General features: G+C 39.6%; 1 protein-coding gene across 1 annotated transcript in view; it reads right to left on the minus strand.

The window, feature by feature from the left end:
* Positions 1-15,522, minus strand: part of b3glcta (beta 3-glucosyltransferase a) — a 152,614-nt gene that overhangs the window by 120,819 nt on the left and 16,273 nt on the right. Inside the window, exon 2 of the mRNA XM_047392711.1 lies at positions 2,719-2,759. Coding sequence (XP_047248667.1) covers positions 2,719-2,759 — 41 coding nt within the window. The remainder of the gene's footprint in view (positions 1-2,718; positions 2,760-15,522) is intronic.

Below are 15,522 nucleotides of genomic sequence, written 5' to 3' on the forward strand. Positions count from 1 at the left end.
CATAGAGTCCAAGTGGTTCAAGAGTTCAATGTTTTCCGCATCTATTGTCGATGCTGCTGAACCCGGTGGTGGACACAGGCAGTAAGGGATCCTTTCAAGCTGAAGAAGGAGTCCTATCGGCTGTGGTTAGCTTGAGGGACTCCTGAGACTCCTAAGACTGGAAACGTGAGGCCAAGTGTGCAGCGGCCCAAGCTGTGGCAGAGGCAAAAACTCGGGCCTGGGAGGAGTTCGGTGAGGCCATGGAGAAGGACTACCGATTGGCCTTAAGCGATTCTGGCAAAGCACCTCGAGGGGGGAGCAGTGCATCGGCCAACACTATTTACAGTGGGGGTCGGGGAGCTGCTCACCTCGACTGGGGACATTATCGGGCAGTGGAAGGAGTACTTCAAGGATTTCCTCAATTCTGCTGTCATGCATTCCCTGGTGGAAGCAGAGGCTGGGGACTCGGGGTTGGACTCTTTCATCACCCAGGCTGAAGTCACCGAGGTGGTTTAAAAGCTCCATGGTGGCAGGGCTTTGGGGTTGAATGAGAGCCACCCTGAGTACCTCAAGTCTCTGAATGTTATGGGGCTGTCATGGTTGACAGGCCTCTTCAACATTGCGTGGCGGTTGGGGACAGTGCCTCTGGACTGGCAGACTGGGGTGGTGGTCCCCCTTCTTAAGAAGGGTGACCGGAGAGTGTGTTCCAACTATAGGGGGATCACACTCCTCAGCCTCCCTGGTAAGGCCTATGCCAGGTTATCGGAGAGGAGAATCCAGCCGATAGTCGAACCTCGACTTCAGGAGGAGCAGTGTGGTTTTTGTCCCGGCTGTGGAACACTGGACCAGCTCTACACCCACTGGAGGGTACTCGAGGGCTCATGGGAGTTTGCCCAACCTGTCCATATGTGTTTTGTGGACCTGGTGAAGGCATTCAACTGTCCCTCGTGGTGCCTTGTGGGGGGTGCTCCAGGAGTACACAGTCGGGGGCCCTTTATTAGGGGCCATCCAGTCTCTGTACAAGCGGAGCAGGAGTTTGGTCCGTATTGCCGGCATCAAGTCGGACTTGTTCCCAGTGCATGTTGGACTCAGGTAGGGCTGCCCTTTGTCACCGGTCCTGTTCATAACTTTTATGGACAGGATTTCTAGGCGAAGGGGTCTGGTTTGGGGAGCAGGGGATTTTGCCTCTTCTTTTTGCAGATGACAAGGTCCTGCTGGCCCCCTCTAGCCAAGACCTACAGCATGTACTGGGGCGGTTTACAGCTGAGTGTGACGCAGCTGGAATGAAGATCAGCTCCTCCAAGTCCTAGGCCATGGTTCTCAACTGGAAATGGGTGGCTTGCCCTCTACAGGTTGGAGGGGAGTTCCTGCCTCAAGTGGAGGAGTTCAAGTATCTCGTGGTCTTGTTCATGAGTGAGGGAAGAATGGAGCGGGAGATCGACAGACAGATCGGTGCGGCTGCCGCAGTAATGGGGGCACTGTGCCGGTCCGTTGTGGTGAAGAGAGAACTGAGCCGAAAAGCGAAGCTCTCGATTTACCTGTCGGTCTACGTTCCTACCCTCACCTATGGCCATGAACTTTGGGTCATGACCGAAAGACTGAGATCCCAGATACAAGCGACTGAAATTAGCTTCCTCCGTAGGGTGGCCAGGCACTCCCTTAGATATAGGGTGAGGAGCTTGGACATCCGGGAGGAGCTCGGAGTAGAGCTGCTGCTCCTCCACATCGAGAGGAGCCAGTTGAGGTGGCTAGGGCATCTATACCAGATGCCTCCCGGACGCCTTCCTCGGGAGGTGTTCCAGGCACGTCCCACCGGGAGGAGGCCCAGGGGACCGCCTAGGACTCACTGTCTTTCGGCTGGCAAAGAAGCTATTTTATCAAGCTGAATGAAGAGTAGGTAAATGAAACTGAGTCATCTGAGCGAGCGCCTAGAACTGCAATGCATACAATGTGCCTTATAAATCATCATTAGCACATTCTAATCTTTTACATTCTAATATCGTTGCCCTAATTAGATGTTATAAAAAAAAGCAGAACCTGGTCTATAAAAAATTATAAAACCACTTGCAACCAAATGGTCTGGTTTTTACTGATATGGCATGTATGACTATTATCAATTCTGCTATTTTTATAAAACACCTGTAATATGTTTCATTTTACCATTTTTAAAGGTAACTGATTGCAATAGATTTTTTATATAGGGGATATAAAGCTATAGGATATAAAGGATAAAAAGTAGGCTGATAAAATAGGAAACAGTGAAACTGTTATAACTTTGTTTACATTAGTATCTGGGGGCTTAGCTTGATTTCAATGAGCTTAATCAGTCAAGATCTTTCCCATCTACAGAGGCAACACTGGAGTTTAACTTGAAGACATTAGTTGCATTTTTTTGCAACACAACAGGAAAATAATTAGTTGACATCAGTAAAAAGCAAACAGTAATCTCCTATTTCTGTTATAGGAAGCAGATCTGCCAAGAGGCTTACTGTAAACATTCTCTTACACCAATAAGAAGCAGAGCAACTGAACATTTGAATTTTTTATCAAGCAAAAACTGCAGACTACAGACAATCTGAAAGCAAAAAGAAACAAAATGGGCCTGTTCTCCTGAGAAAGCAAAAAATCTAAAATTCACTGTTTAGTTTATTGATGGGAATATAAAAAGTAAAGGACTTATTTCATAAAGTGATAAAATAAGTTTCTGAGTTTACTTTTTAATTAAAGTATGTTTCTTACCTGTGAGCCTTCAGCTGATCCAGCAGCAACACTGATGAAAACTGTAGAAGGAAAAGAAATTAGATGCTTTTAAATTAACCCAACACCAAAAAATGAAACTAAACCATAATATGGAACATCCAAAAGAGTAGCAGTTGGATTGCAAAGTATGATGCATAGTTCATCCATCATAATTTGCAATTAGAGACCAGAGAGCATCTATCTAATTACATTGCTGCTGATGAAGAGGCAGAAAATCTTTGCAGACAAATTTGCAGAGTGATTACAAATCAATACATCAAAAACATTCTCAGGCACTCCCTGACAATTCAAAAACATAATTATTTAAAGAAGGGAATGGTCCAATTTCTTTTTCTGACTCAACAGAACAGTGATTATACGGTCAATGAGGGCCCTGATTCTAAACACAGCTGCTTTGTTTTTAAGGGAAAGGTTGGCTGAAATTATTTATTTGGCACAAAAACAAAAAAGCACTCAAAAAGTCCTACATTGTCTTTCTGTTTATTAGAATTAAACCAATCTCTGTGACTTTTATAAGTCAATCTGTAGTATTTTAGTCAAATAATAATTCCATTCACTAAAAGCCAACAATTTCCTTAAATTGAATAACATTTTTGAAAGACTCCTGAGTTCAAAGCTCAATCAAAACAAATGAACAAAGAAACGCATCAAATTATTTTAGTCAACAAAGGACAAAACATATATACATTTAAATACACACAATCACAGTACTCATTTTTTTCTACATGAGGCAACAATATGCTGTATTCTACACATGTCTGGATGAAGCAGTAGGACTGAGAGACAAAAGCCTTTTTATCATAGCCTGGCTAAAATCTCACAAAACCTTGTAAATTTGCTATGGTCTGAAGGAACCAAACAAGACAACAAATGGAGGGTGCATACACGGTAAAGGAGAGGTGCATGAAAATTCTCAGTCAAAGAATGCGTGCCTCAGAAGCCAATCAGCGGACAGGGTTCAGTCTCGTGACTCGGGTCAGCGGCAACTAGGCCAATCTGCAAACAGAATTCAGTCTCGTGACTCACAGTAACCAAAAGAGAACAATCTTCTCACATGGAGGAAATATGCAGCAATATTCTGTCTCAGCAGATGATTTAATAGCAAGACGTGGGTTCACGTCCCTAGCCTGGAAATGGTTCGGTTTTGATAAGACTGACGTCGGTCAAAGTAGCGTTACATGCAAGATATGCCGAAAAGCAGTCACTGTGAAGAGCAGTTCAACAACAAATCTGTTTCACTTGCGAACGAACCATACAAAAGAGTATGAGGACTACGTAAAACTTCACGACTCTACAAGCACTACTACGGCCAAAGAAAAGACAAGTAATTCAGCACAACACACTCAGCAAACCCTTGCCGAGTCATTCAGCAAACACGTACCATACGAGAAAGCAAGTAAACGTTGGCAAGACATAACGAATGCCATTACTAATTTTATAGCCAAGGAAATGATGGTAATTCAACTGGTGGAGAGGGAAGGCTTCAGAGAACTTGTTCACATCCTTGATCCCAGATACAAAGTGCCAAGTCGCAAATATTTTGGCCAAACTGCTCTACCAAACTTATATGGATCAACTCGCAAAACACTCACGAAGAAACTGCAAAATGTGTCGAACTTTTCTACAACCACCAATTTGTGGTCGAGCAGGACCTCCGAGCCCTATCTGTCTTTGACTGTGCACTTTATTGATGAATCCTGGATACTGAAGAGCTTCTGCCTGCAGACGTCCTACTTTCCGCAGGACCACACAGGTGACACCATTGCACTTGGTTTGAAAGATACCCTCGCTGCATGGTCACTGAAGGAAGAACGCATGGCATGCATGACAACCGACAGCGGTGCAAACGTTGTCAGTGCACTCTGGATCAACAGCTGGACCAGGCTGCCATGCTTTGGGCACCGGCTTCACATTGCAATCGTTAAGTTACCGTCATAGTTGTTTTTGAACAACAAACACATGATTTCTATCACAGACAGACAGACACACAGACAGACACACAGACAGACAGCTGGTGCTTCCTGCCCACAAACTTATCACTGAATCACCCACAAGATGGGGCTCCAGACAGCACGTGATTGAGCAATTTGTTTAACAAGAGAAGGTGATCCGTCATGTGCTGGGTGCAGACAAAAAAAAGCAAACAACTTTCTCCACCTTTGAGTCCGGGAAACGCAGCCAGCCTGCGTTTCTGTTCAAGGATTGCGTCCAGCTTGCAACTATGCTCTCTTAACATATCAATCTGAGTGCTGAGAGCTCTAAAGATCCGTTCAAACATCCCAGGCAGCTTTGGAGTGCTTTGAAAAGCTGCCGATGTTTTACAAATCTTTCAATAAGCCAGGTAACCGCCAACTCCAAAAAGCAGAAATCCTGTTATCAGAAATCCAATTATGTACAAATCTTCCACGTCCTCAACTGACGTTGTTGTCAGGCACACAATCTTCCACTGCTGCCAGGAATCTATTGCGTATCCGGAGAAGAACGTCCCGTCTGGACAAGAGGGTTCCCTTTTACCATGTCTTCCTGTTGAGAAAATTTGATCGATTGCGTTGAGAGACCAGCTGACCAAATCTATAATGAACAAATTAGGAGGATATGCAAACAGAGGCTCTAAGAAAAACATAGACAAAAAGCTGAAGCAGGGCAAAAAATGGGGGAGGATCAAGGAGAGAGTGGAAAAGCGTCTGACCCCACCGAGAGCAAAAGAGAAGGAATGTGCCTCGGTTGGTCAAAGATGGACAAGAGATGTCCTGACAAGCTGACAGATTTAGAGACAACTTTCAGGGTAGAGTGGGCAAACATTGCAAGGTCAATATGTAGATTGCATAAACTCCTACCAAAGAGGAATTTATGCTAAAAAGTTTCAAAATATATTTCAACAAAACAATAGTTTAAAGCTGTGCAGCATTATGCAACATTATTGCTCCATTATTATATGTAATATTTTCCCTTTTTTTTTTATGTTCTGCTTTTTTAAATCTCAAAAACCTGGAATTGTATCAGGGGTGTGAACACTTTTATATTTGATTTTCCCTTCAATGGTTGTGTGAGCTAAAGCAGATGCTAATCATTTCACTCCTCCGCCATAAAATGGATGGAGGTATTTGTACATCCTGTCTTGTTCATGCTCTGTCCCATTGTTACTCACAGACTCTGTGTTATTAATCATGTTGGAGAAACCTCATGCTAGAAATAGGTGATTATGTGACTGGAGTTGATGTCTACAATTAGTGTCATAAATGCAAATAAGCTGTGAAAAAAATTGAAGGAATATGAGTCAATTGCTGACACATTATGAAAAATAAGAGCACTTAGCTCTGTGCACTGAGCTTTACTCATTAATTAGATCTATGTGCATCATAATAAAAAACCTTGAACCTTGACCGTACTTTTTTTTACACAAATATACACACTTTACTATTGGGACCGTCAATGTTGAAAATACCTTTATGTTACATTAGATTGAACTGACTTATCTTTTACTCCCAAAGATTTTGCTCTTAAGATTGTCCAAATACAATGTAGGTATGATATGATTAAATGTTTAATGCTTCAAGTAGAATTAAAATGCAACTGAATATATTATTCCTTAAACCTGTATTCAGGTTTAAGGAATGATCTTTTGTCTGGTAAGATTAAAACTCCCAACAGAATGTAACATCGTCCTTTTATCTGGTAAGAATGTTTCAGTGCATTTGAGTCCTTGATGTCTGCTTTCAACCAGAAATTATTGTTTATTTTGGGTCTCTCTGAAAAGATAAACAAATGGTTTTGAAAAAACAATACACACCATCTTTCCTGTTTGCTTCTGGGGGCTGGGTCAGATTGTAGTGATGAGTGACAACGAGTGATGAAGAGATAGTGAAAAGCCATGAAGACAGACACAATGATGCAGCTCAGAACAGTCGAGACCCACCAACCAAGGACCGTGCCCAGTGGAGTCCACAAACAAGATTGATCAACTTGTTCAAAATTCATCAAAACGTTTTTTGAACCTTTCAGCAAGATAGTTTTTTGGATTGCTTACAACTCATATATAAGGAGGAATAGCCTTCAAGCCTCAGGCTAAACTCCCTGGGGAGACAGCAACTTTGTGAGCCACAGCTGGTGATCCTTTCCAGCAGAGAGAGAAAAGGTACTCAGACGTGATGAAGAAGAAGCCCAACCTTGTTCTGGGAAGATACATGCATCTGACCCAAAATTGTGGTACTTCCTGTCCAGTCTAACAATAAGGCTAGTCTTGAGCTTTGGTTTTCTGCCACCAAAATCCAAGTAAAACAAGCTTACCATTCCAGAGATGCCATTTCATAAGTTAAGGTGTTTATCAACTATAGAAAGGCTGAATATTCATTTTCCAACTCTTTAAGAATTCCCTTTTTAAGTAGTTAGATTATATAGTTGTATATGTCTTCTCACTTAAATAATCATTATATTAGTATGATTAGTACAAGTTTATTATTGATTATTTTGGCTACAAACACTGCAACTATTTAATGATTTACAACTGAAGTGTTAATATTGTGATTTTGGGAATAAATACATTTGTGTAATATATTTATCTCATTCCTCTGATGTAGTTTAGGCTCCTTGTAAAAGAGAATTTACAAAGACAAAAAATACTTTAGATAAACAGATGCCAAGTGTGTGTTCACTGAGAAACAAGTACATTACTTCTGGTTTCTTCACTTTTTGAGTCTGTCCTTGTATCTTTTGAGGAGAGGAGCTGCAAAAAAAAAAAGAAAAAAAAAACTATATGTAGCTATCTAAAATATATCCACCACCAGTTACCAAAGGGAACAGAAGCTACTCTATAAACCAGCTAGTTTTAGCAGACTACTGCACGGTTCAAAGAAAGCTGAAAATTATTAGCATAAGTCAAAAACAATGAGAATGTTAATGGTGGTCATAGTCACACATAGTTAAAAAGAGGATCAATGCCACAACTAATGGACAAAAGACCGGTTATAAAATCACAACAAAAAAAACACAGAAAAAATGTATTAATTTATCAGGACTTTTTTTGTATTATTATTTCCAAAATTCATCTAAATACCCAACTACCAACAGAAATATATGAAAAAAAAGTAGTTAAAAACATGATCATGAAATGATGTGCTTATGGACATGAAATGGACATAGTTCTATATAAAATGGTAATGGCTGGGTATGAAATGGGGATTTGGGGATATAAATTCACACAAAGTCTGAAACCACAACCCACATACTGCTAAAAAGAACCCAAATTCCTGAAAAATACAGCTGTGTGATCATCAGTAAGGAGACATGTAGGGTCCTCAGTTCAGGGCATTCACTAAGATAAAGTTAAATGGAAATAAAATCATTGGCTTCTAATAGACAAAAGTATGGCTACTGCGAAAGAAAGAACATAAGTCGTTTATAAACTTTAAAAATTGTATAGGTGATCCCTTTTTATGCTGAAAGAAAATACAGCTATTTGTAGACTGTGCTAAATGCAAATCTGTTCATCTAGACTTCTAGTATCCCAGTTTCAGCATATTATTAAAAATGCAACATTTGCTGCAAAACCAGGCTTCCTACAGGAATACATTCACATTCAAAATATTATATTATGTGACAGCGATTCAGAATTCTCATCTTTTCATGGCTCACCCCAGTGAGAAAGAGGGGGGAGTAACTTAATACATAATCTTGAGCGCTAAAGGGAGCACCTCCATTTTATCACTACCTCATGCTGCATAATCAGAATAGTTGTTTCCAACCAGCGGCGCGGCTTGCTGACTGAACCTGCCAGCTTAATTCAAGAAATTTCAGAAATTATGTTACAGGATCAAAACTTTCACTGGCTTTGTTGAATGCTTTTTTTTTTTAAAACACCTAATTATTATTGTTGTTATTATAAAAGCAAATGTCCAGGTAATTAACCAGAATACTGAAGTAATAAAGTTGGGTTTATTTTAGTACAAAAGTATAAAAAATTTTAGGTTTAGCTTATACCCATTTCTTTTTCAATTGAGTTTTTTTATATTAAATGTATAGTTTGCTTGTTTGAATTTTATTTAAATTTTGATTAGCTCAGAAAAAAAAGGAGAAATCACAATAATCCTTTGAAGTTACCATATCCTATTAGCAAAGGCAGTTATGCAGGTGTACAATATTAATTTGTAGGCAAATGAGCAAGACAGCAGCATCGTTAAAAAAGCTATGATCGCCGTGTCTATGTGGAGTATACAGAGCTAAATGAGACATCCAGAAGCTGCCAAACAGGCTGGGTAGAGAAAACTGAAACCGCAGCTGCAACTGCCCTGAAAAAACTCAATCTGGCAAAAACAATAACATCTTTAAAATTATTTTAGCAACACAGCCCTGATGTACAATATACTGTAGAACTGCCACATCCACAAATCCCTTCTGGGACCAATGAACAAATAAGCTGAGGGCCATTAAACCTCAATTCAGCTCATAGTCATCTCCTCTAGAAACACAGGGAGCAACTGCAGCCATCAGGTTTACGGAAAGGAAGTATGGCACAACAGACCACAATTTGGTGTGAGGGAACAGCTAAACATTCAGAAACAGTCAGTCATTTTCTACCGCTTATTCCATAGTGGGTCGCGGGGGAGCTGGTGCCTAACTCCAGCAGTCTATGGGCAAGAGGCAGGGTACACCCTGGACAGGTTGCCAGTCCATCGCAGGGTAACACACAAACAACCATGCACACACTCATTCATACACCTAAGGGCAATTTAGAGTTACCAATTAACCTAACAGGCATGTCTTTGGACTGTGGGAGGAAGCCAGAGTACCCGGTGAGAACCCACACATGCACTGGGAGAACATGCAAACTCCATGCAGAAAGACCCTCGGACAGGAATCGAACCCAGGACCTTCTTGCTGCAAGGCAACAGTGCTACCAACTGCGCCACCGTGCAGCCTACATTCAGAAACATTAACCCAAAAATAAAGTGGAGCTGAACATTAGATCCAATATTCTCAGGGGGCTAAAATATTAGGGCCTCAAGTTCTTAATATGTATGATTAATGAAATTGAAAGTGCTATAAGCATAACACAAAGTGAAACTTCACCCTGTTCAGCTAAAGGTTGGAGGAGACCTGGAGAACTAGGTTCTCACAGTACAGTTTTAAAATTGATCAAATGGAGCACAGAGAACCACATCACTGCCCCTCCCTAAAAAATTAAAGAGATTCCATAAATGTTACTGAAACATTATAAGAGCTACATTAATCAAAATGTCACGTTATAATTGCAGCACTAGTACTATTTGCTACTTTTCTGTTTAGAATGAAATCAATTAGGTTATGGCCCACATTTTTTATAATTCTTATGTTAATATTGTGAAGAGTAAAACCATTGCATTTTTCCTCAAGTCTATCATACTGTGAGAATTTCAAACCAGCACATAGCCAGGCTGGAGATTTTTGTCCAGTTCCCATTCAACAAGGCATGAATAAAAACAAAGCAGTTGTAGTAATTGCTACCAAACCAACTGCACAAATGCAGCAAACTATCAAAATGTAGCAAAGATAAAATAAAAATAAAAAGTGATTAATTCCTACAGCAGAATCAATCACATCTTTTAGGGGCAGGAAACAAAAAGCTGCTGCTACCATCAAACTTCACATTGCACATGCTTAACAAAAACTAAGGACAATTATTTTTTGCAATTTTATAAGTCTGGATTGCATCTGATCATATAGTTTCCTTTTTATTCCCCCCTCTTTATTTTGTTCATTTTGCTCCTTAACATATCAAGTTCAAATTTTAAAATACCGGTGTCACACTGTTTTTGCCAAGTATTTATGCTGTATTTAAAAACATTTGTTATATGGGTCTTAAGGTGAGTACTGTCACATCTTAAAAGTACACATATTGCTGTTGTTGAGCTCCTGTTCTTAAAAGTGCATATTTATACAAGGATAAATGGTCTGGAGTTTACAGTGTTCTGCTGCGTCATGACACGGCACTTACTTTTCCTTAATGTTTTAAAGATCAGGTGACCATCTGGGAATAAAATTTCAATGCTCTATAAATACCCACAAGTAGCCTGAAAATTAATAGCCAAATTAATCATAAAGTGGGTAAGGTGCCTTAATTCGAAACAAACAGCATCCCCGCAATATTTCAGTCACAACTGTGTCGATTCTGTACCAGTGGCGCATATGTACGGTGTACATGGTATGTAAGAGCATCAAGGCTCATACTGCTGGATTATTCAACATGTCCAAAACCTTTGCGGATCCCTGGCTTAGCTGCCAATCAAACTGTGTACACAGTGTCAGTGTAATAAACAGCACACTCAAAAAAAAAAAGACATTCTCAAAAAATACTTTTTTAATGAGAAGTTCCTGATTTCTGATTTCTGAAAAGTGTTATTTGCTTGCAATATTGTTGAAACAAATGTATATCAATAATATTAGACAGCACAAAAAAAAAAAAAAACACAATAATTGGTCAAACCTGACCTGGAATATTCTACACTGTCAACACATTTCTTAAAACACAGTATGTGATGTGTAAAACTGCATTTGTTAAAATAAAAATAAAAAAAGGAATTCCCTTAAAAATAATTGATAAATCTAATCTTTTTTTCCATTCTCAATGAGACAAGATGTATTTGATGCTCATGACATGACAACTTATTGAGACATTGACCTTTTTTGTTGTGGTATACCCACCACTGCTCTTGGCTTTTGTTTCAATAAGTCATTTGAAATCAGGAAATCACCATTTCATGCTTCTACTTAAATGCCCTACTTTCATGATATATTACTGCAGCATGAACTTTTTAGGTTTTCCATAAATATCACACGAAAGCCAAATATCTCAAACTTTTTGTGAGTATTGTATGTCAGACATTCTATGAGCTGACAGAAATAGAAAAATCTGTTATAAAGTACTTTATCAAAAGGTTAAAACAGATGGCACTCAGTTTGAGTCTCACAGACAGTGGTAATAATGCTCTTCATTTGTACTTTTTAAAATGTGCCCAAAAGTGTTATGCATGTAGTAGGCACAAGCTTCATCTGGATATGTGCCACATTAAACTTTAAAGTTTGAGTTATGCACTGGTCAAGCCTCCTCAGCAGTCATATGAACTACACCTACTTTGTGAATCTCTCTCTTAGTAGAATGCCTTCTTATGCAAAGAGGGGAAACATTAAATAAAAAATATGTGGTTGCTGCTACTTGCTTTGACATATCATCATGAAAACCTTTAGAAAATACTTGACAAGGCCACAATAAAAAAAAAATTGTGAGCTGATCAGAGATTTGTGGCCAATTTTTAGTCTGCAGCTTTAGTCAAGTCTTTAACAGCCAATAGGGATTTTAACTGATTCTGATTTTTTTCTTTAAGAACATTAATAAAATTACATCCAAAATACATTTATTTTGATCCTTCCTGCTGTGGGTGGTTATTAAAATTTTATATTAGGAGCAATGTCCCACTGTGTGTAAAAAGATTTTTATATAAATGTGCACCCAACATGATTAGAAAGCTTAACACTGTTAGCATTGCTACTCTGAACATCAGCTTCCATTAGCATGTCCTTAAGAAAGCAGATCCTAACCCTAAGAGATTTCCAAAAAGTTGTAAAAATTTCAAAATATAGCATGTCCCATAACATAAAGAAATTATAAGCTCAAATAAATAGAACAGTAATTTTATTATAGTACATTTAGCCTTCATAATATCTAGCGAATTCGTCTCCAGGTCAATTCACTAGACATTTAGAAAAAATATTCTCAAACTGCAAACAATCTTATAAACCCTTTGGTAGATGACATCATTACATGTGTGAAAAAGCCAAGCACAAAACAACCAAGACTACAAAACTAGCAAATGGCAAACAAGCTTCGTTTGAAATAGCTTCTTAAATCTCTGCTGACTTAATTTTTAAACAGCTCCTTGATATTGTAAAAAACTCCAGTCTTCTTCACTCAGAAGAAACTTCCATACTTAAGATTGTTGGTTTGTCCATTTACACATTGTGCATTCAATGATCACAAAAAGAACAGATTTTTGAGTTTCTTACCAGCCAGTCAACTGCCTGGGCAGGTCAAGCTGATATCTCTGTGCATCTCAAAAGCAAAATAACTGAAATCTACACAGTATAAATACAGGCTTTCTGTGCAACATGAAAAGCATATTTTTTCACTAAAGCATAATCCTAAACTTTTATAGAATACCACATAAAATCTGAATCTGGCTCCCCTGCACGGCCTTGATGGCTGGCTATCTTCAACTTCTCCTGGAAGTTATGTAAACATGATGCTCTGCTCCCTCTGCCACCTCCCTTCCCTGAGGACATCTGTGGACCTGCTCAGAACTTTGTGGCCGGTTGATGAACATTCCAACGTACCATCAAGGACAATGGCCTCTGGGACAGTGCTTCATGGACTTACTTGCACACACTCACTTACATACACACACATGCTCAAGATAAACATATGCACCCCCTCACACCACCTTCACCGCTCCCAGCATGATGTTGTTTTGTAAACTTGTTGCTTCTTTGTGCTGAGGTTTTTTGCAATCTCAAACTGTATCCTGCTAAGGATAAAGTGTGAAATAGTGATTTTTTTCCCTCCACTTATCTAATGTGGCCTCTTTTCTCATCTAACAAGGGCAGCACCTGTGAGTGGGCAGCAAAGCCTCGGTGACCCGTCCCCCCCTTGTCTTGTGTCATGATGTATGTTTGGATGGGTTGTACTGGAATTCTAATTTCCCCTCGGGGATCAATAAAGTATATTTGAATTGAATTGAGAAAAGAATATTTCAAAGAGAATGTCTTGCGTATGAAGAAACGCAGTTTGCATCATATATTTGATCTCAAATGGATATGTACAAGTTAACTAATTTTCAAAAAAATACAGACTCATTTATTGTCAGTGATTACATTCAATTGAAATCTGATCATGTTACTACATACATCTACTTGGAAAAATACTGTTAGTGAATAGGAAACCCTAATTTTGTCAGTGCATAAAATAAGATTTTTGTTTTTCACATCACATCATCAGTATGTACTGCTTTAGCTGTCTAAGGTACCAACTAAGAAATAAGCAAATAAATAAATAAAAAATATTTTTTTTATAAATTCTGAACTTGCACTGACCTTTCTTTCCTGCAGACATTCTGAGTCACAGTAGGAATAGTGCAGGTGTAATAATGAGCCCTGCATTTCACTGAGGAGAGGTCCCGCTGTTGTACAGCCTGATTTACATTCATGACTTGCTGGGAAGCTCAATGTGCTTTCATTAATGTAAGGAGCCCAAAATGCCTGGCCTGACAATGATCTGTATTTTGGGAAAAACTGATGAAATTGGTGATTATATGAATTTTTAGCGGCAGTTCCAGCTAATCATATTTTAACACTGTCTGATCTATTATCTACAGCCACATATATTTAATTGGGGAGCTGTTTCAAATAATTTGCTTTTATAAAAAGTTGTTCTTTCAGGAAACAGCAGATATGAAAAAAACAAACTTTTTATGGAAAAGGTTTTCTTTAGAACCAGACAACTATGCCATGTAGACACCCATTTATTCTTTAGTTAATAACTGCTTATTCAGGGTTGCGCTGCCAGAGCAGTAACAACAGCTGGAGGGCAAATTTACTTTGAGCTCGGTCCTCCAAATTACATCAACCAGGGCAATTCCACCTGGCTAGCAGAGAAAACTCAACTTGTCTTTGATCACAATTGATCATAAAAGGTCCAGAAATCTTCTGAGCTGAAGTAAAAATGCTTTTCATAATGTAAATGATAAGATAGCATACATTGCTCACTGCACTATAATTTTGTTGTTATTATTTGATGCTTTTTTAAGAAAAAACATTTTATTGCTTTATTTTAAAGCATGTACCTTTAATATAAAGTCTTTATAACAGTTAAGGCCAAAATTATTAATACCCCTACCAGATTTGAACCTAAAATAATTTCAGTAAACCTTATGGTGCGTTCACACCGAACGCGGATTGTGCAAATATTTGTGCTTTTGCCAGCTTCACATTCCACGTGAAATCCGCAATGCTAAATGGCAACAAACGGCAACGCTTTGCCGCGTCATCAAATGGGAGGAGCTTTTATATGTTGCTTGCTGGTTTCAACTGAACATGGCGGACATGGATTTCACGGACCTAATTATGGTGTTTTACCTGTGGAGAGCCGAAAAACGCCGCCGACATCGACCTCCCTGGGTTCACCAGATTCTGCAGGGACGGGAACAGTTCAGAGAGTAGCACCACCTACTCCAGGAGCTGCGTCTGGATGACGGTCGATTTCAGCGGTACTTCCATCTATCCAGGACCCAGTTCAAAGATCTGCTGTCCCGCGTTGGGAGACGAATCGGCCTCCGGGACACCAACTACCGGCGCTGTATCCCCGCTGCTGAACGCCTGTCCATCTGTCTTCGGTGAGTAAATAAATCTCAGCTCAATAAAAAAGCAGCCGATTTTTAATGTCCACATCTCCTAAATATAAGATATTTGTGCCTAAATATAACCAGGCCAGGTCCTTTCTGTACTTGTCTCGGTAAAAGTAATTGGTTGAGTCATATAACTCTGGCTTGCCGCACAACACCACTATGATCTGGTCCTCCATCTTCACTGACAACCGCTTCTTCTCCGCTGCGGTCTTTCACCCTACGTCACAGCCACATCCAGTCCCTGATTGGTTGACGCGACGCGATTTTAGGAAAAAGTTCAGATTTTTCAACTCGTCCACCGCTCTCGCTCTGCTCCCGCTTCACTCGGCGCGCCTTCCGCACCGCGTCCTTCGTC

The sequence above is a fragment of the Girardinichthys multiradiatus genome, chromosome 18 (genome assembly GCF_021462225.1).
Source record: "Girardinichthys multiradiatus isolate DD_20200921_A chromosome 18, DD_fGirMul_XY1, whole genome shotgun sequence".
Taxonomy (NCBI): Eukaryota; Metazoa; Chordata; class Actinopteri; order Cyprinodontiformes; family Goodeidae; genus Girardinichthys; species Girardinichthys multiradiatus.